The 21,394-nt window shown below is 39.8% G+C and overlaps 1 protein-coding gene across 2 annotated transcripts in view; it reads right to left on the bottom strand.

Annotated features, from left to right (window-relative positions):
* MGAM (maltase-glucoamylase) overlaps positions 1-21,121 on the bottom strand; it is a gene marked incomplete at its 5' end in the record, with an annotated part of 77,886 nt that extends 56,765 nt beyond the window's left edge. Inside the window, 12 exons of one of the 2 annotated variants that reach the window (XM_082662311.1) lie at positions 805-918; positions 2,145-2,261; positions 2,412-2,543; positions 3,345-3,470; positions 3,765-3,877; positions 6,054-6,153; positions 8,201-8,372; positions 8,980-9,131; positions 9,936-10,045; positions 11,104-11,224; positions 18,797-18,891; positions 20,995-21,121. In XM_082662311.1, the coding sequence (XP_082518437.1) occupies positions 805-918; positions 2,145-2,261; positions 2,412-2,543; positions 3,345-3,470; positions 3,765-3,877; positions 6,054-6,153; positions 8,201-8,372; positions 8,980-9,131; positions 9,936-10,045; positions 11,104-11,224; positions 18,797-18,891; positions 20,995-21,121 (1,479 nt within the window). Of the gene's footprint in view, positions 1-804; positions 919-2,144; positions 2,262-2,411; positions 2,544-3,344; positions 3,471-3,764; positions 3,878-6,053; positions 6,154-8,200; positions 8,373-8,979; positions 9,132-9,935; positions 10,046-11,103; positions 11,225-18,796; positions 18,916-20,994 lie in introns of both variants that reach the window. The other variant, XM_082662310.1, reaches the window with a different exon arrangement.
* Between the last annotated feature and the right edge of the window lie 273 nt (positions 21,122-21,394).

Consider the following 21,394-nt stretch of genomic DNA (forward strand, 5'->3'; position numbering starts at 1 on the left):
AAAAATATTAGGTGAAAAATATTTCAATTTATATGGTCCCATGTATATCAACTCATATATTCTCTAAATATTCAAATATAGCTATGAATACACACACATATAAATGCATATACATATATAATACAAACCTATGCAGAGAGTGAGAGAACAGGCATGTACCCACAGCTGTGCAAGTGAGGGCTCTGGAAACATGCATACTGAAATATTGATGGTAGATGTCTTTGGTTGATATCACTTTCGCTCTCCTCATCTGTTTAGCTCTTTGTATTGTTTGCATTTTCTACCTTTCTCTTATAAATAGAAAAAAGTTCAACTCTAGAGCTCTGTAAATTGTGCCAGACACCTGCTGCTTTGCATTTGTTTTCTTTTGACATCATGTGAGACATTTGTCCTTTCTGCAGCCACAGTTCTGTCGCTCACTTGAGTACTTTGGCTTTGATCAGTTTATCCAACACGTCCAAGTGAAAGAGCCCTGAAGGGGCAATTGAACAATTTGTGTACTTTGTGACAATGTAAGGAGTACATGACCTATTTTTACTTCAGCTCATTCATTTGTAAAAGGAGAGCTAGACTTGGAAAAAACAGATATCTCGGTTTACTTTCTTCCACTTCTAACAATCTGATTTTGAAGTCTAAGCTACGTGTTTTGGTAAGATTATTTGAATAGTAAGAGAGAGAATACCTAGAATTATTGCCATACTTGCTTTCCTCTCCTCCTCTTCCCCCTGTGCTCCATGACTCGATGATATAGAGATACACAGTCTGAATGTTAGCCGCCTAGTAATCAAAATGTTAAGAACTCACAATCCAGATTCCATCAAATTCTACTTGATTGTGGAAAAGCTCACATTCATTTGCCCACCAAGCAGTACACTTGGGGTTGGTGTAATCAGGAAACACTGTTTTTCCAGGCCAGACCTGCAGGAGGAAAAGAAAAACATTGATCAAAGGAAGTTAAATGAATACAGAGTAAAACAGAGTACAAAGAAATTCCTAATACGATCATGGCAACAGAGGTGCCCAGGCACAGGTCCTTTTCAATTAGGAATGTAAAGTGCTTTAAATATTTAGGCTAAATAGGAGGAGTCAAATAGTCACTTGAGAAAAAACTAATTTCAAAAAAATGGTTAAGTCTTTGCTAATCTTCAACTATGCCTCACCCTTTCCTCACACTTTCTCTACTCCTAATCCTAGGAATGGTAAATGAGGGAGAGTTCTGTATAATTTCAACTGACCCATGACAAGTTATGGGTTCTAATCATCAATTACTCTTCTCTATTCTCTTCCTATCCACTTCTTCTCAGACACTAGGCACTCGGGTCAGCAGAGGTGTTAGAAGTGAACCAGCAGATAACACCTTCATGGAAAACAAGGACAAATAAGTTTGAGAAAGAACTAGTCAAACTTGCCAAATAATAGAAAAACTGAGTAAGAAGAGGAATGAAATAGTTTCATTGGATTTGCCAGTTAGGAGGTAACTGGTGCCAAAGCAGCATCAGTGGAGTGACGGGGAAGGAAAGTAGACTGCAGTCAGCTGAAGAGTGAATGGGGGGTACTTCCCTTGTGGCGCAGTGGTTAAGAATCCTCCTGCCAATGCAGGGGACATGGGTTCGAGCCCTGGTCCAGGAAGATCCCACATGCCGCGGAGCAACTAAGCCTGTGCGCCACAACTACTGAGCCTGCGTGCCACAACTACTGAAGCCCGTGCGCCTAGAGCCCATGCTCTGAGACAAGAGAAGTCACTGCAACGAGAAGCCCACGCACCACAACAAAGAGTAGCCCCTGCTCACCGCAACTAGAGAAAGCCCGCACATACCAAAGAAGACCCAACGCAGCCAAACATAAATAAATAAAATGAATAAATTAAAAAAAAAAGTGAATGGGGGGTGAGGTGAGGAGGTGGACATTCAGTATCTAAGTCTATTGTTTAAAGGGACTTTTCTGTGAAGGGAATGTAAGAACTGGGATGACTGGTAGGTGTTTGAGGACAAAAGGACAAGGGCAAGTTGATCCCCAGCATATATAAGGCACCTGAAAATGTAAAACAAAACAATTACAGACACATACACACACACACACACACACACACACACACACACACTGCCACAGCCCCTCCACCAGCCCCCACTTCCCCATTAAGATACCTCCCCAATGAGTGGAGTCACTCCATCTGAAGCATTCACCCATATCTTCATATCTGAACCCCTGTCATATGGGCCATAGGGATTACTTGGGGAAGAGTTGTTGGAGATGGCTGGATCCTAAGAAGGGGAAAAATACAATGAGGGACCTAGCTTTGAGCTAAAAGCACTGAAAGGAAACTGGGGATTGAGGCATGAGGGAGGGGGAGGGGGCGTAATGACAAGGAAGAGCAAGGACCTGATGTGGGGGAATAAGAGGACAGCACATACCACAATGATGACCAATTTTTGTCCGTTATTGTGTAACTCTTTAACAAACTCAGGGAAGCCCTTAAAATTTACTGGATCATAAGTGAAGTCCTTCCTCTCATGCATATAATCAATATCAGCATGCTGAACGTCCTGAAAGAATACACAACATCCACAATTTATGAGCCCACCCCTGGAATCAGATGAGCTGCATCACCCTACCTTGTTGCCTGGTGCTCCGGCATTGAAAACCAATCGAACAAACAAACCACAACAGTTACAAAAAATATCACTAAGGCTATCAAAACATATCCATTACCTAAATGCTATGTCATCCACAAGATAAAGGAGGGAAGGGACTGTCTCTCCCACTTCTCCCGCATTTGACTACACCACATTTTGTATTGTTGCTTCTCTTCCACTTCAAGCCTTCTTTGGCATTTGCTCTTTCCTAATTTTACTTGTATGAAAATAGTGGAGCCCAGAATGAAATTGACTCTTGCTCCAAGACCTAAGCGTCTGCCTCCAAGGGAATGGAGTAAGGGAGAGAAGAGGATTATTTCAGAGACTACTGGGTGTTTCTCTTTGCATGTCTTGTAAGACCTCGCTACTCATTATATACTAGACACATTCAAATTTAGCCAGTTAAATCATAAAAATATTTTATTACATGTATAAACTGTATTCTTTTGTTCCCTTAAACTAAGGAAAGTAATGCCTTGAGAATACAAATAAGAATGCATTGTGCAGAATGTCATCAATACAGTAAGTATAAGAAAACCAGTCCCTTCAAGGAATGGTTGGCCCAACAATAAAGTCCAGCATTCTGAATATATTAAAATATTTTTGTCGTATATTTTTTAAAAAAACTCAGAAGGAGACAGTATAAACAGTTGTTCTTATTCCCCAAGAAAATTCTTTTATTTTTGGAAGATTTTTTGCTGCCTTACTTACGTAAGGCAGCTGTGCGGCACGGTTTCTCTCCATGACTTCTTTCATGTTACCCAGGGTTCCATAGTCATAACGACTGAGATGAAACCCAAGTGCCCAGTATGAGGGTAGGGCTGGCCGTCCAATGAGCTGAAAGAATGATGTGAAATGGAAGTTAGCAAATACTCTATTTTTAACAAAACTTTTTCTACGCATTAGTTTGGGGGCACAAAACATATCCCACTTTCCAACACACTATTTCCTTAATATTAGAATGCTGGGCCCTTTAATAAATCATTGAGGTTCGGATCAATTTGCAATAGCACATTTATAATAGCTACTTATAATAGCATATGTTTGTGAGTCACACTTGCATATTAAATTTACATTTCTTTGCTCTTATTTACAACTTCCTCAGTCATAACCATAACATTATAAGTTTACCTCTTGATACTCTTGAACCACTTGCTCTGGAGTGTTTCCCAAGAACACGTAGAAGTCGAGAATGCCCCCAGTGGTGCGGTAAGTGACAGCTGGGGTGGGCTGGAGGGAAACCTCTTGAAAGATTAAAAATGAAGCAAATAAACATTAGAATTTATTCTAGAGTAATAATTACAAAGCTTTAGACCAGAGGATCACCAGTCATCTGAACACTAATGAAGAGATCCTAATGCCTCAGTTTTTGTGTAAAAAGGGACAAACTCTGACAATCAAAGTCCACCCTGACAGCACAAGAGAACCCAAAGCATTTGTTCTGTGACAGGTTTCCATAACTGGTGACTGCAGTGTCTTAATTGCTGTGTCAGGATTTCATGAAAAAGCAACCAGTTTCAGGAAGGGGTCCAGAATAAGCCACTGTGGCATAAAAATGATTGTAAGCTGAATGAGTTTGAGTTTCTGAAATCCCTTATCCACCTGAAAGCAGAGCCTCCCATACAGACTCAGCTGTCATAAACCCCCTGCCCTGGAGCAAAACTAATCTCCTCTGAGACAATAACTTGGCAGCACACAAGAACACCCAGCCCCCACTACTCTCCTAAGGGCTCGCTGATCTTTCCAAAACGTCATTTGTTGTTCCATTAAATGCCCTTTATCCCTCTCACCCCTTCTAGGAAGCCATTTGTTTCATCCTAGGTACATTTCTTCCTCTATTAGTATGGTTTCTAAGTCCCAAATTCTAACCACCCCTTTGAGTTACTCACTGAGCACTCTTGCATATATGCAGGTTGCACACGTAAATAAACCTAGTTTCTTCTCTTGCTAACCTGTCTTTTGCTAGACTGATTCACAGGCCCCCAAATACCAAACCTAAGAGGATAGAGAAAAAAATTTTCTTCTCTGACATTCACAACTACAGAATATGCTGTTCCCACCCCATATCCCATCATTATTGCAGGAACATAACCTGGCGAGACACACGGAGGTACTAGCCTCAGCAGATCTCACATCAAGCAAGAGCCAAACTAAAAAGATGTCAGAGATAATACTACACATTCAAAATCCCTCTAAGCCCCACATGTAATTTTCAGAGGTGAAGTCTCCCCATAGCTTTGAGTTGCATTAGGGATAAAAGGTCTCAAGATCGACTAAAATGTACTCTTCAGGCATAAGAACAACTCACACGGAGTATCTAGGATTCTGTGACTTTTCCCTCTAAGCCTGACACAGATTATTTTCTGGTTCCTTTCAGCCACCTGAAACTGTACAATCCTTGTATTATCTCAGTCTGTTCTTTGACTATCAGGTATCTTAGAATCATCTTAGATCACTTAGAGTGATTCTCAAACAATCTGTGGTAAAGGATCAGATCTTTATTTTTTAAATTTCCAGTTCTTTGCAAACTGATATTTTTGTAAAATAACATGAAAATGAATTATTAGAAAAAGTTTCATACATGCACTTGGACGCTACAGCAATGTTTACTCTTAATTTTATACTCATCTTACTGTAGACCTGAAACAGTCTTTGAACACTCCATGGGTCACGTTTTAAGGAGTACTGATCTAGTCCATCAAGTCCCAGTTGAGAAGAGGGTGGGGATCAATATCCTGTGCTGACCATCAACCCTGGGAGATTCTGACAGAACTCCTCTTTCCCTGTAGGGATTGATTCATTGCCCTGGGATTGGTTGTTACTGGTGGAAGCAGAAAAACAGTTGAGAATCATTGATCTGATCTAAAACCTTCAAAGATAAGGAAGCAAGCTACTTCCTGGAATCCTATGATATTACGCCATTTGGTCTTAAACAATCTGATTGTACTCTGCCTGACCCTCACACTCCACTTTGCCTTGCTACCCGTGGATGTCTCGATGTAACATTCACAGCTCAGTTGTAGCTCCTTGGTTACACCTGCTATTAGAGCCATTACCCGTTTCTTACCAGAGCTTTCATTAACCCCAGTACTGGATGAAAGTCTGAGGAAGGAGAAGAACAAATTGGTAGAAACTGCCTTAGAATAGATTATAGGAAAGGATTAGCTGTTTTAACACTATAATAGTAAATACTCCAACAGAGGCAACCAGATTCAAGAAAATCGTAAGCTAAGAGAGAAAACTCTACTCATGGCTTCCATGGGTCAACAGGTAATGAAGTATGAATGGCACAAGCAGAGAACATACAAGGTCCCAAGCTACGGCTCAGCCATTCCTAAAGGGCGCCATTCCTTTATCATAATGCTATAAGAAAGGGACTGAAAATCATCCTTGTGTGTGAATATTCCTTTAGTCTTTTACCCATGGCATTGCTGTTCATCAGAAACACTCCAAAGGACAATCCACTAGCATCTTCAAGGCATAGGAAGAATGTCTGTGCACCATACAAGTTAGTTCCATCCTGCAGAAAGATAATTCAAAACCAAAAATTTACAAATAAACCCCACATGGCCAGAAAGAGCTTAGGAAATCGATGTTAATCATGTGAAGAATTGACAAGGAATTCATGTCAAAGAAGACACAAATTTTTAATATAAGGTCTATACTTGGTTGATGTTAATCAAGTGAATTAGCATTTTCATATAGAATGAGCCAGCTATGACCATTTATCTAATAGAAATGTGAGAACTTGCGATATGTTAGGATGTGGGAGAACAGGAGGTTTGAAACTGTAGTTCAAAAAAGCTCTTCTCTACAGATATCAAAAACAAACTTATGGTTACCAAAGGGGACACGTTGGGGGTAGGGATAAATCAGGAGCTTGAGGTGAACTATATAAGAAAGATAACTAAAAAGGACCTACTGTAATAGCACAGAGAACTCTACTCAATATTCTGTGATAGTCTACCTGAGAAAAGAATGAATATATGTATATGTATAACTGAATCACTTTGCTGCACACCTGAAACTAATGCAACAGTGTAAAGCAACTATACTCCAATAAATTTTTTTTTTTTAAAAAAAGAGCTCTTCTCTCAAAGAGGCTTGACCTTGACTCAGAGTCTTGACCTAACCTCATCTGCAAAAACTCCATCGAGCCCTAATATAAATCAGGCACCTTTCTAATTTGCAACTAGATGGAACTCTACTTAAGATATCTGGTCTTCTAGTCTTTACAACAGCATACATTAGAACTTGAGCTGGTCTTCTGGACTTTAGAACGGTAGTTCTCAACCTGGGCCGCATCCCACCCCAATTAAAACAGAATCTCTGGGAATAGAAGCAGACATTGATAGTTTGTTCAATTTCCCCGGGTGATTCCAATGTGTAATCATGTTTGAGAATCACTGCTCTGGGACAGCATATCTCAAAATTTGGTGTGCATACAAATTACAAAGGAACCTCATTTCAGTGTGGGGTCTAATTTAGTAGATGGAAGAGGGAGCTGAGAGCCCAAATTTGTCACGCGGTGGTGCCCATACTGCACACTTCAAGCAGCGAGGATCTAAGGCTCCTTATTAAACAAGCATCACCAGCCATATCCCAGATGAGCTGCTCGGACCCAACACCTTTCCTGTTTTTCTGATATGCCTATGGTATGGCGAGGAGCATGGCCAGGGATTAGATCCTATCTCTGCTCCTTACGAACTATTTTTTTTTTTTACGTTGAGCTATTCATTTGGCTTTCCTAAACCTCAGTTTCCTTGTCTGTTAAATGGAGTAAATTAGACTTATTTTTCTCAGAGTCCTTTTGGTAAATAGAGATAATATATTTAAAAATTCGCTTAATAAATTATTCCTCTAATTTCCTTTCATCCAGCCACTAGTTCTGCTTAATTGGGACAGTTGCTGAACAAGACCTGAATGTAGTATTGCTGAGTCTAGAAAATACCTCTGCTTTGAGTTTTAGCAGTCAAAACAAAACCAAGAGAGAAAAAACAAAATAAAATAATAACAACGAAACTCTACTCCTTCTATTCTTTCACTGCCCCAAACATTCTTCACACAAAGAATGATTAATACAGAATTTTAGTTGATATTTTATCCTATTTTGCTGACAAACCTGGTAAGTTGGTGATTTGTAAAGGTCAACCTAAAATAGGGTAACCATAACCAGCATATTGTGCCGAATCAATATTAGTTTTCTCCACAACTAGTTAGTTCAAAACGAAAATGTGATGAAAAATACTTGGTATTTATTGAGCATTTTCTATGTGGCAGACACTCTTCTAGAGACTCTACATGTATCAATTCATTTAATTCCCATCACAACCCTATGAAGTAAGTATATTACCCCCATTTCATAGATGGGGAACTAAAGACACAGAGAGGAAACCTGCCCAGAACCGCAAAACTGGTGAGTAGCAGTGTCAGAATCCAGACCCAGATAGCTTCACCCGAGCACCTGACTCTTAACTGTTATACTGCACTGCTAGGGGTGACCTTCATGAAAGAGGCTATGATAGTCAGTGGAAAGGGCCCCATACTGAAAGGTACTGAAAGGTTACCCCTTTGGGGATTGTGTCCCTGGCAAATATGGGCCAGGTCTTCCAATTCATATCGTGCCGGTACTGCTGGTGCACGTGTTCTCCCAGACCATACACGTTAGCACTAGGCAGTCGGATGGAAAGCTGCAGGAACTGATCAGCAAACAGCAGGGGCCCGATGCTGGAGTCAAACCTAGACATGGGTGGAAAACACAGGGACGGGTGGGCAAGTGGAGTGGAGGGAATGCAACTGCTTAGAAAATTGTTCTTGTATCTCAGAGACTCAATACTCCCTGTTTAATCGGCCCCATTTGCCCTCCTGTGACATTTTTCCATGGACATCAAGAGATCAGGATTTGCTGAGGGCAGGTACCATTCGGCACATTTCTTAGATTTGTCCCCTTGACTCTCTATCACATGACCAGAATATGAGTCGTACGTTATAGTAGATGCTCCATAGAGAGTTACTGCTGGATGGGTGTTGGATGGATGGAGGGAAAAAAGGGAAGATAAGGAGGAAAAATGGCCAAATGGAAGGAAGAAAGAGAAAAAGGACACAGCCCAGTGCCTGGCCTACAATAAATGCTTAGTAATAAAAGAGGGGGAGGACGAGGAAGAGGAGGAAGGAAGGAAGAGGAAGGAAGGCAGAAAAAAAGTACATTTGGAGGTAGAGAGTCTGGTCACCAACAGTGGGCTCACAACCTTCAGGAATATTGTAGAAATGCATCCTTTTTCAGGCTTCAAACCTCCCTCCCCCATAACCTTCATACTAAGTCTCCAGATAGGTTTGCAAAACTTACAGAACATGATTGTTCCTCGTTCTGATCACTTTGATGCTAAATGGCTGTTCGGAGACCTCAACTTTATAGGTCAAGGAAGCAGCAGCATTTCCTTTGAAGGGTTGCACATGTTCATGGGGCACTTCGTATCTGTCCTGGTTTTGGTCAGTTAACTGTCCAGAGAGATTAGGGAAAGACAGTCAAAATGAACATGTCTCTGTTTTTCTAAAATAGAAACATGCCTACCAACACCAGTGCTTCCCAACACCTGTGCTCCTGGTACAGGAACCTGTGCAGCAAATGACATTATGTCTGAAATTATGTCACCAAATTCAGATGTTTAACACTTGGACATAAGTTAGTCTTTAGGTAGAAATATATACTACAAGTCTGCAGACATAAACTATCTCTAGAATTTTCAAAGTTGTGATCATTCTTTTTTTCCTTCCCTATATCATTTCACATGGTATAAAGGGAAAATAAATGAAAGCCAAAGCTCACCTGTGAGCTCTATAATATACATTTAGGAAGTTATCACACCGAAGGAAGGCGATAAATGCTTTCAACATACACATGCTAAGTAAGAATAATGACAGCACAGAAAAACACCTCCATTAGCAAATTTTTCTCTTTTGTAGTAACTGCAGTCATCAGGTAGGGAACAAGAACTTCTCCAAAAAAATTTTAAATAAACAAATATCATATGCTATCACTTATATGTGGAATCTAAAATATGATACAAATGAACCTATTCACAAAACTGAAAGACACACAGACACAGAAAACAAACTTAGGGTTGCCAAAGGGGAAAGGGGGGTAGGGAGGGATGAATTGGGAGTTTGGGATTAGCAGACAAAAACTACCATATATAAAATAGATAAACAACAAGGGCCTACTGTAGAGCATAGGAAATTATGTTCAGTATCTTGTAATAAACTATAATGGAAAAGAATAGCAAAAAAGAAACAAACTACAACCTTAAAGTGGAAACGGTTAGACGTCTGGTATTCCGCTGTGAGAAGGACGTTGTTGACATCATTTCCAAAAAGAGATGGAGAAGGCAACCTTTTCAACTGGGCTGTGAATCCTAATGTGAAGGGGGTAAAGAGTTTTCATAGCTGGCTGTGTAAATTCACAAACAGCCACATACAATTAAGCTTTATGTCAAAGGGGCTGGCGAAAAGCCTTTACTTCCCATCAGAAGAGGAGACACGGATGTGTACCTCATCATACACACATACTGTCTTGGGCCAGATTCTGAAGCTAGGTATTGTCATTACCTTATTCAAAAACCATGCCTCTCTTCTCCAAAATCTGAATGGAAACATCCCTCAAAGGCCAAACTATCGTTATACCAGCCCATCCATCACTCATATACTCTTTATATTCTGAGCCCTCAAGGTGTTCACATCCATTATTCCTTCTCAGTTATCTTCATGTTACGCCACAGGTGATCGGATGTATTGATGCCATCTCCCCAGTTATGTGACAAGCCAGGTGAGAGTCGAGACCTTATTAGAAAAGCCCATCAGGCCAAGAGGCCCTGGAAGAGGAGCATGCCTCTTCCTTTATGCTAAGAGCCTCCCCAAGTATCCCCAGCATGTTCATTATTATGTCTGCATTTTGAGGTGGGAGAAAGAAGGGGGGATGTTTAGCCCATGAACACTGACACTGGCTAGCTAACTTTCATAAAACATTGATAAAATGGGAATTGTTTCCATATCATTAAAATTACACTATATTAGAGTTGTTAGTAGTCTCAGAGGTTACTGAGTTCAAATCCCTCTCTTTAAAAGTCAGAAACTTGGGGAACGAAGAAGTTACAATGTTTGGACAAGGTTACAAAGGTACATAAAGACACAGTCAGGAATAGAACATGTCTCCTAACTCCCAAGACAGAGAGTGATATTTTTCCTTGATGCCAAAATAGACTCTAGTCCTTGCTCAAGGGCAGTGCCCACCTCCTGTCACACGCTGTGGTAGCCGTACAGAGTTAACACCCCACCTGCTGCTACAGCTCTCTTCTGCAGTGTACAGAGCCAACCTGCAGAGGACACAGCCCAGTGCCTGGCCTACAATAAATGCTTGCAAACCTCCCTCCCCAGAGGATCTGGAGCTCCTTCCTCAAGGCTGAGTCTGGCTTACCTGCACTTGTGTTCACAAGGTTGCCCTCCACTTGATAGCCATGACTCTTAGAATAGTAGCACCAGGGCACACTTATGGGTCCCTGAGGTTTCCAGCAGCACCCACGCTGGTCACACATGGCCTGAAATAAGGGATTAGTTAGAGTAACTCCACTATGGGTAGAACACTATCATTGATAAATATAATTTGAGCTTGCAGTCTCATGAGCCTTGTTTTACAAATAAGGGACCTGATACTTAAAGAAATTGTGCTGTATCCCAGTCAATGCGGTGCTTGCACTCAAAACTCACTTTTCTGACCAATATCCTTCCTCGTTGTTATCATATAACAATATATGATCACAATGCATTCTCTACCTGTCATCACAATAAACCTGGTAAATTTATTTAAATATTCTAAACTACTATATAGTTATATCACCAGTGACCCAAAATGACAAATGGAGCTTCACTGATATTGGCTTTGGGCTCTAAAAAAACTTTGCAATTAACTTTATTCAGAAGCTTTGAAATCAAGGCAATTTTGCTTTGAATTTTAAATGTGTATATTACAAATGGGTATATTTAGTATATGTGACATATATACATATATATTATACATATGTACACAGTATATACATGTGTGTGTGTGTGTATATATATGTATATATAGTCTCTTAACTCCTCCCAAGGCACTAATTGTTCCTTGAAACCCAAATAGATTCTGATTCTTATTTAAGAAAGGTACCTGCTTTTTACTACAATTAATGACTGAATCACATGGAGACTAAAATGGATACAATCTCTTTCTCATATAACTAATTTGGAAGAAGCAATCAGGTTAAATATAAAAAAAGTACAAGGAAACCATTCCTCTTTAGTGTAACTAATAAAATACTAGAGCAAAAATTATGGGTTGTGGCTTCCAGGATTAGATTACAGAGTGCCTCCTGTCTAGCTTGCTCCCTCCCTTTCACTTGCTCTGTTGGAGCTCTCACTCTGCGAGAAGTGAGGTGCTGCACTGCAGAATGACCCACATGGTGAGGAACTGAGGGAGGTCTCCAGCAAGGAACTGAGGTCCTCAGCCCAACAATCCTTGAGCAGCTGAATTCTGCTAATAATCACAATACACAAGCTTGAAAAGGATCATCCCTGAGTCTCAGAAGACACCTTGATTGCAGTCTTCTGGAAGCCTATGAGCCAAAAGCACCCAGATACACCAAGGCCAGATTTCTGACCATAGAAACTGTGAGAAAATAATGTTTGTTGTGTTAAGCCATTAAGTTTTGGGATAATCTGTTACACAGCAATAGATAACTAACATACCCTGCTATATTATTTTACAGATGAAGAACCTCAGGCCACAGAGGTAAAAGTTCGCAGTGGTGAAGTGATCTGCCAAAGGTCACTTAGCTATTGAGAAGACAAGGACCAAAACTTAGCTCTCTTGTTATCCATTTCTTTTTCTCTATAGTCTGGGTTGAGTATCTGCTGAACATATTTTCAGCAGGATATGGTAATGCTTTACAAATGTAAGACAAAAAAAATTGCTTAGATATATGAACAATTAGATTTAATCATATGCTAATTTTTTGGTAATCATATGCTAATATAATAAACAATATTAAGGATCGAAAAACAGTGTCCATCTGTGGTTTCCACTGCTATGGAACCAGGCTTCACTGTGAACTCAACTAGTCAGCAGTTTTTGTTTTTTCTTTTCAAAACCCACTCACATGAAACTTCAGTATAACCTGAAAAGGGAAAGGTGTCGAAAAGAGTGTTAAGCAGAACGGTTTCTGCATGCTCCCCAGAGCTTAATAACTTCTTCACTGAACTGGAAAGGGCAAAGATCAAAGAGTGGCCAAAGCAGCATGAAAAGTGCACAGCCTCTTGGCCACCTGGAAATCCCAGGCCCTGCAGCGGACCTAAGCAGTTATGGGGAGCAATGTGGGGAGAAGCAGAGAGCAGGGCAAATAGACAAGGGAGTAAAAAGTAGGTGAAACCTCAGAAAAGAGTTGTAGAGAGAAGCTATAAAAAAATGACAACATGAATAGGACTGAAGGCACCCAAAAATAATTAAACCCAAACTTGAGACAAAAAATGTCCTTTTAAGTTGAACATGAGAAATAAAATTTAAGAGAAACTGCCAAAATAATATAGAGTGTATAATTTCCAATACAGTATTGAGGGGAAAACTAAGGGGAAAAATTCTCAATGCAAAAAATAAGGAAAGAAAACATGTATACGGGGGTAGGCGTGAATGGGGAGCAGTACATAAAAAACAGGCCAAATGGAAAACACAAAATGAGACCATAGAAAAAAGTTTTTCATGTCAATTATCATATGGCTTAAATACTTAATTTAAAAAACAAGGATAATCAGATTACATTTACAGAAATAAATTCAACTGAAGCTGTTTACAGGCAGCACACCCAAAATTTAAGCTCACAAAAGCACTAAAACAGGGGAAAACAGCTATGTGAGAAGAATTCTTACCAAGGGTTAGGACAGCTATAGTGATAGCTGACAAATAGACTTTAAGTAAATATTAATTATTAGAGAGACATAGAGTCACTACATGATGACAAAAGCTTCAGTTCACCAGGAAGATATGACATCTCAAACCCGATACACACCTGATAATAAAGACTCAAAATATTTACAGAAAAACCTTAAAGAATCACAAGATAAAATTGAAAAAGACAGTAAGTACATAATGCAATATTTTTAAAGAACTCCCTCAGTAATTGATAGATAAAGTAGACAAAAAAGTAAAGATATTTTGCTTTTTACATAATAGATACATACAGGCTCCTGCACCAACACAAAGAGAAGGACTGGATTGAACTCAGAGATTGTGAGAAATCAGATGCTGAAGACACTGCTTATGACCTAGTCAAGCTCTGCTCCACTGGAGTCCCTTTCTCCTCCAACCCCCAATGCTTCTTAACATTTAGAGAGAGAGGAGAAGAAACAAAAAAGGAAGTATTTTATATCAAAATCAGACATGAGAGAAAAAGGAAAACTAGAATCCAGTTTTATTCACGAATACAAATGCAAAAACCTAAAAGAAAAGAGCACGCTATTTTAACAATGGAAATCAGCAGCATATTAAATAAATAATAAGCGAGTGGTGTTTCTTCCAGAAACACAGGGATTCTTTACTATTAGAAAATCCACTGTATAATATTTCATAACTTATTAAAGGAAGTACACAATACAATCATTTAAATTAATCACCTATTCATGATAAAATTCTTAGCAAACTGGGAATATAAAGTAAGTTCCTTAGTTGGATAATGGGTAGATACCTAAAGCCTATAATATCCATCTCACTAACTCTGAAATGTTAGAAACATTCCTTTTAAAATCAGAAAAAAAGAGTAGGTGACCATGCCTATGTTGTTTTATAATTAAATATATATCGGAGGTCCTAACACTACAAGACTAATAAGACAAGAAAATAAAGAAAATTTGTAAAACTAAAAAGGATGAAGCCAAGTTATCATTATTTTCTGACATAATATTATGTAAGTAGAAATCCAAGAAAATTTACAGAAATAAATTTAAACTAAATAAGTTAATTATTATTATATTAGATCTTCTATTTTCTTCTTAAAGTCATAAGTTTTTCTTTTTTGCCTTTAGGCTTTTAATCTTCCTGGCATTGTTCCTTGAGATATGATGTAATATAGGAATATATAAGCTTGACTCCATTAAAATATAAAATATCTGTTCATCAAGACAGCGTAAAATAGGTGAACACAGCCTCATAACAGCAGAAGATACTTGCAGCATGTATAATAAAAATAAGAAGTAGAATCTAGAATAACACAAACAAGAAATGTGTACAAATCAGAGTGAGTTGAGAATAATTTACTGATAAGACTACACATGCCTTGGAATATGTGCATCATTAGGTCATTAGGAAGCAGCATATCTAAGATTAAAAAAAAGTTCAGGACCTCAGCAACTGCAGCATTTATAAAAGACAGAAAGCAAAGTTGCAAGGACAAATGCAAACACGTGAAAAGGAAGTGTCCCAGGTGCAGTGAGAGTTGGCCTGAGTGAATCAGAATTAGCCATCTCCTGCCACTGGAGGGAATGGGACCACAGTGGACCTTGCTCATTCAGCCCTGCCAGCCATCCTGTCCTAGGTGCTGGCTCCTCTAACCCTGTATCCCTCCATCCTGTTCTTTCTGTACTGTCCAGTGTCTCTCCACAGCCTTTATGGGTCCTGTTTTAGACAGAGAATTCCCTCCTTTTACTGGGATAAGAAACAATGGAATTTACAACAAAGAATCATCTGAAGGGAAATTTATACTCTTAGTTCTTTAATCCCAGAGGAGAGGAATGATAAAATGATATAGCGATGGCCTCAGCAGTAGAACATTCTGCCTAGCCTAGTGTCATATTCATAATTTCTTCCCACTCCCCTCCTCCACATAGCCATATACTTTCCTTCAACAAACACATTATATACATATACACAACATTATCCATTGAATCAGCCTCTCAACAATACTTTAGATTAGCATATGGCACCCAGGATACTTAGAACACACAACAAAATACCTAAGAAATACCTTCTATGAAAATCCAGGTCACTGAAAGTGCTCCCAGAGTATTTCTCTCTGGCTGAACTAAAGAGGAGCAGGCCAGTGAATGAATGCAAAGGTCATAGATTAATTCACTTGGGTATAACATTTAGAAAAAAGGCAAAGGTTGTTTACTGAACTACAATCTTGATACCACAGTATTAAACAGCCTTATTATAAAAGCAAAGAAGCATTACTGAGGCAATAATGACATCTGAAGTTCACGTAGCCAACAACAAGATGGGCTGTTGCAGGAAAGTGGACAGACTGAGGATGCATTAGTCTTCCAGGTGGGCTTCTGAGCAAGTAGTTTCCTAGCACACTATGACAGGGGCAAGTAAATGGGTGCAGATCAACTTTCTGGAAACATCCTGTTTAGGTACAGCATATCTAGACCATGACTTCCCATTCCTATTGGCAAAGCAGCACATTAATGAATGGTCCTCTATCATCAAGCTCCAAACTACCATATAGTCTTAAACATTATATGCCATCTGGCACCCATCCTGTATCTTGGCCATATGGGACCATTCAATATGTCATGTATGTGCCCCACAACTTCCTCTTCTGTCACTTTGTGTGCAGTCTCCTCTATCCTGAATTCACTTTCCATTCCTCTCATCTCTGTCAAAATCCTGCTTATCATTAATTCCAGGCTGTCACCTTCTCCTTGATAATAATCTCTTCTGCTTTGTGATCCACACAGTATTTCGTTTATATCTTATAAATTTTTGTTTTATATTCTAGTTACGTATTTACTTAGCTTATCTCCTCTACCTATTGAACCTATCATCTAAAATACCAAACTTTATGACATTTGGCCCCATACTGAAGCGCTTTTTTTTCTTTTTCTCTTCTATCTTCTTTTTCCTTTATTTCTGTCTTTTATTCTCTCTCTTCTTGGTTTCCCATTTCGTGATTTCGTTCAGCCCTAAGTGGCTGCTCCTAGCTGCTGTGTATCACATAAAAAGCCAACCTCCTCTACCCGAAATCCAAGGTCTTCCAAAATCTGAATCCACCTTTTCTGTTCAGACACATTTCTTCCTACTCCAAGCAGGCGTGTCTCTTCATTAATCCAAGAGAAAGTTACATTCATTCAGTCAGGGTAAGACGCCAGATGAAGGGGATTGAATGCTGCAATAGTCTTGGTTTGATGAACCGCTCTAACTGGGATTCCTTCCCACATTGGCAGCCTTGCTGTCCAGGCTGATGCCCTTCTGTGCTCTCACTGCTTTGTCCTGTCCTGGGGATTTCCTGATCCTTGACTATTTACCATATTGGTGCTCTCTCTTGCCTTCAACATAGCCTCTGAGCTTCCTGACTAGTTTTGTCCAATCACTCTGCTCCTAACTACAGTTCCCAGGCATTTTCTCTACTCCAAGCTATTTATCTGGCTCTAGTTCTTTTTTTCTGCCTTAACTTCCAGCTTCCCCAAAACCCCAGTCTATCACTATGGTTGATTTCTCATCTGTTATTTCTTTGCCGTCTTGGTTCTCTCTGACTCAGCATCTATGCTATTTCAATCAATACCAAAGGCTCAAATTGTGTAACCATTCTCACTTTCCACAGTTCACATTCTGTGACTCTGTCCAAGTTATGGGCTGAATTGTGTCCCCAGAAAAGATATGTTGAAGTCCTAATACTCAGTACCTCAGAACTTGATCTTATTTGGAAATAGGATTGTTGCAGATGTGATTAGCTAAGGTGTGATCATATGGAGTTGGGTGGGCCTTTAATCCAATGTGATCTGTGTCTTTATAAAAATGGGAAATTTGAACACATACACACACAGAGAATGCTTTGTGAAGATGGAAGCAGAGAACGGAGTAATGTAGCTACAAGCCAAGAAATGCCAAGGATTGTGGCCGTCACCAGAAGCTAGGACAAAGGCATGGAACAGATTCTTCCTCAGAGCCCTCAAAAGGAACCAACCCTGGGCTTCCCTGGTGGAGCAGTGGTTGGGGGTCCGCCTGCCGATGCAGAGGACGCGGGTTTGTGCCCCGGTCCGGGAGGATCCCACATGCCGCGGAGCGGCTGGGCCCGTGAGCCATGGCCGCCGAGCCTGTGCGTCCGGAGCCTGTGCTCCGCAACGGGAGAGGCCACAGCAGTGAGAGGCCCGCGTACTGCAAAAAAAAAAAGGAACCAACCCTAATGACACCTTGATTTTGGACTTCTAGCTTCCAGAAGTATGAAAGAAAAATAAATGCAGAAATAAAATGTCTTTTGGTATTAGGACCTTTAGACAAACCAAAATAGTAACTCTCAAGAACATCACAGATTATTCCAGCCCGTGAACAATAGGATGGCTACAGAGATAATGTGAGAGTGCCACATGCCCAAGAATCGCATGCAGCAAGCATCCCTTCTGTGTCTGATACAAATCTGCCATTTCAGGTCAGTGGACTTCACTCAGAAGGCTGCATGTTGTCTTTCTTCACTCTCAACACGAGACATGACTGATATGGTGTGTGCAATGCATTTTATAATCATATGTTCAGCTGGACTTCAGGTGATGGTCAGGAAACACTGCCCAACAGTAAACGCCCAGCTGCCTGCACTATCTTTAATCTGGTATTTATTACCTCTTCCTTCAAAACTTGGCCCTTGAAGCTTTATCCTTATTTGAAATACTGTTTTATGCCTATGGATGACTTTTTATTGTAGATCCTAGATAATCTTTTAGAATTGTGTAAGGAAAAAAGAGAGACAGAGGCCAAGAAACAGAGTCAGAAACAGAGTCAGAGAGAACCAGTAACCAAGTAGAGTTACCAGATAAAAGACAAATATACTTTTAGTATAAGTAAGTCCCAAGTCTTACACGGGACATAATTATACTAAAAATTTATTCATTGTTTATCTGAAATTCAAACCTAAATGGACAGCATGTACTTTTATTTGCTGAATCTGTCAACACAAGGAAATTTTCTAGTTCTTCCTCTCCCAAGGCTGAGCTGTCATATAAGCATGAATACAGGATTTCTTTTCCTGAGCCACCAATAATTGCAATGCAAACAATAAACAACTCTGGGGGCTACAAACAGAAAAAAAAAAAGAAAACAAACCCTCATCTGATGGCATAAACTCTTAAATGAAAACAAGGTCTGTAAGTCAAACCTTTGTTGGTGACTGGTCAGGGATGCAGTTTATCCGTTCCAATTCATTTACCACTGGGCACTCGGCAGAACCAGGAGTGGTACTTTTCCCAGGATCTGGAGTAACTGTCATCCCAGGACCTGGGATAATCCCAAAAGCAAACATAAGATGACAGAATTAATACCACAGGCATTTGATACCCCCATAGTTCTCAACACCTCCAATTATATGGACTCCACTACTGATTGGGCTTCACTCTATGACCCTGAAATGTGCACATTCACTTTATAAAGCCTCATTTTGTTCTTGCTGACTGTATTTAACTCTACATATACCTGCACCATCCCCTTCTACCAGCAAGGCCCTCCCCTATGAGACAGTGCATACAAGAGCAAGGAGTTGGACTCCAACATTAGATTGGAAGCTCACCAAAGTGGGAACTAAATCTACCTTCTCTACTCCAGGGGTTGGTAAACTATGTCCTGTGGACCAAATCAGGTCACAGCCTGATTTGTAAATAAAATATTGCTGTCACACAGCCACACCCAGATTTTTTATGTATTGTCTCTAGCTGCTTTTGTTATTATAGGCAGAATTAGGTAGTTAGGACAGAGACCGTATGGGCCACAAAATCTGAAGTACTAAGTATATGGCCCTTTACAGAGATGTCTGTACATTCTGCTTTGGTCCTGTACTTCCACCCAGGCAGCTGGTTCACGAAATGTTTGCACACAGATCACGTGCAGTATATGTTGTTCTCTTGAATGTTACCCTAATCATAGTAACCTCAATTCTCCTTGCTCAGTCAACAGGCAATCCCTTGACAAGGAACACTTCTGAGTGATGGTATTCTTATACAAATGTAAAATCTCATAGGACAAAAAATGTAAAGGGAGGCCACCAAACTAGAAACTGGCGGCTAGAATCTATGCCAGCTGATTGATGGATTCAGACTTAAAAATCAGTTAGATAGGGCTTCCCTGGTGGCGCAGTGATTAAGAATCTGCCTGCCAATGCAGGGACACAGGTTCGAGCCCTGGTCCGGGAAGATCCCACATGCCGTGGAACAACTAAGCCCGTGCACCACAACTATTGAGCCTGTGCTCTAGAGCCCACGAGCCACAACTACTGAGCTCGTGTGCCACAACTACAGAAGCCTGCACACCTAGAGCCCATGCTCCACAACAAGAGAAGCCACCGCAATGAGAAGGCCACGCACCACAACGAAGAGTAGCCCCCGCTCGCCACAACTAGAGAAAGCCCGCGCACAGCAACGAAGACCCAACACAGTCAAAAATAATAAATAAATTTTTTTTTTTAAAGTCAGTAAAATAAAGAAGGCACATTTATTGCATTCTAACATAAGGAAGTTAGATTTCTTTAGGGCACTCTACAATAAGCTAATAACAATATTAAGACAAAACAATGAGGCTTCTAATAAGTTTTCTTTTCACTAAGGTTTCCAATTCAAATGTGGTGGAGTAATAGAACTTTATATTTGTGCCAGTTTCCGCATAAGGGTTTTAGTTTCATCTTCAGGATCATAGAATTTTAAGAACTGAACAACCTTTGAGATTATCTAATCTAACTTCCCACAGAAGTAGAAGTGGTGTGACTGAAAATGAGGTAGGGGGAGGGGGCAAAGGTTTTCCTCTGGCAACACACTAGCCCCTCATCACGTGCCCCACCTAGGAAGCTGCTCCTAGCTGAAGTCCAGATAAGAAATCATGGATAACTCAGCACAATCCAGCCCTTCTGTTAAAATAAAACAGTTCAATAAACTTTTAATAAAAAAAACTCTGGTAGCTGTTATTTTTTTAAAGAACCAAACCTGGGCTGAAGGTACTTTAATTGATTATATACTTATTTGACTACATTTCATATAAGGGTATTGTTGATTACTATTGTTAACAAAATTACAATTATTCAATGAAATTCAGCAAATATATTTCAAGTGCCAGTTGCGGAATCCTGCGCTGTGCTAAATTAGGAAATGAAAGTGTCAGAGTTAGGCCTACAATGAATACCTATTGTGCTGTCACAGTTTGAGTCAGGTGGTCCCCAACACACACATATAATACACACACACACACACACACACACACACACACACACGTTCACACCAGTGAATATGAAAGCATCACTTCCCTGCCATTTCTGAGGTGTTTGCTCTGATAAGAGCAATATATGGAGGGGGGAACACCAGAGTTCCTTGTTACCTTCTGATTCCAAAGAGTCTCTGGCTGAAAGCACAAAGAGAGGAATAGTGATGATAAACACCACAAGCAGAAGAACACTGAGCATAAGCTCCAAAGTAGTGAACTTTTTCAACTTCTTTCTTGCCATCTACAAAGAAAGAGAAAACAATTTTAGATTTGAGTTTTATTTAACACATGGTTAGCAAACTTTTTAAACTTGAGAAACGCTCAAATGTATACATAAGAGGAATGAATGACATAATAAACGCCCAGGTACCCATCAACTAGATTAAAAAATTATCAAGTGGCCAATCTCATTCTGTCTTTTTTTTTTTAAAGGTAATATAAAAACTTTTATTTTTCTTATGTCTATTCTTATTCACGTGTCTCCTTAACCTTGGGTTATTTTGAAGCAAACCTC

Source organism: Grampus griseus (assembly GCF_964374135.1).
Source record: "Grampus griseus genome assembly, chromosome: 9".
NCBI classification, from domain to species: Eukaryota; Metazoa; Chordata; class Mammalia; order Artiodactyla; family Delphinidae; genus Grampus; species Grampus griseus.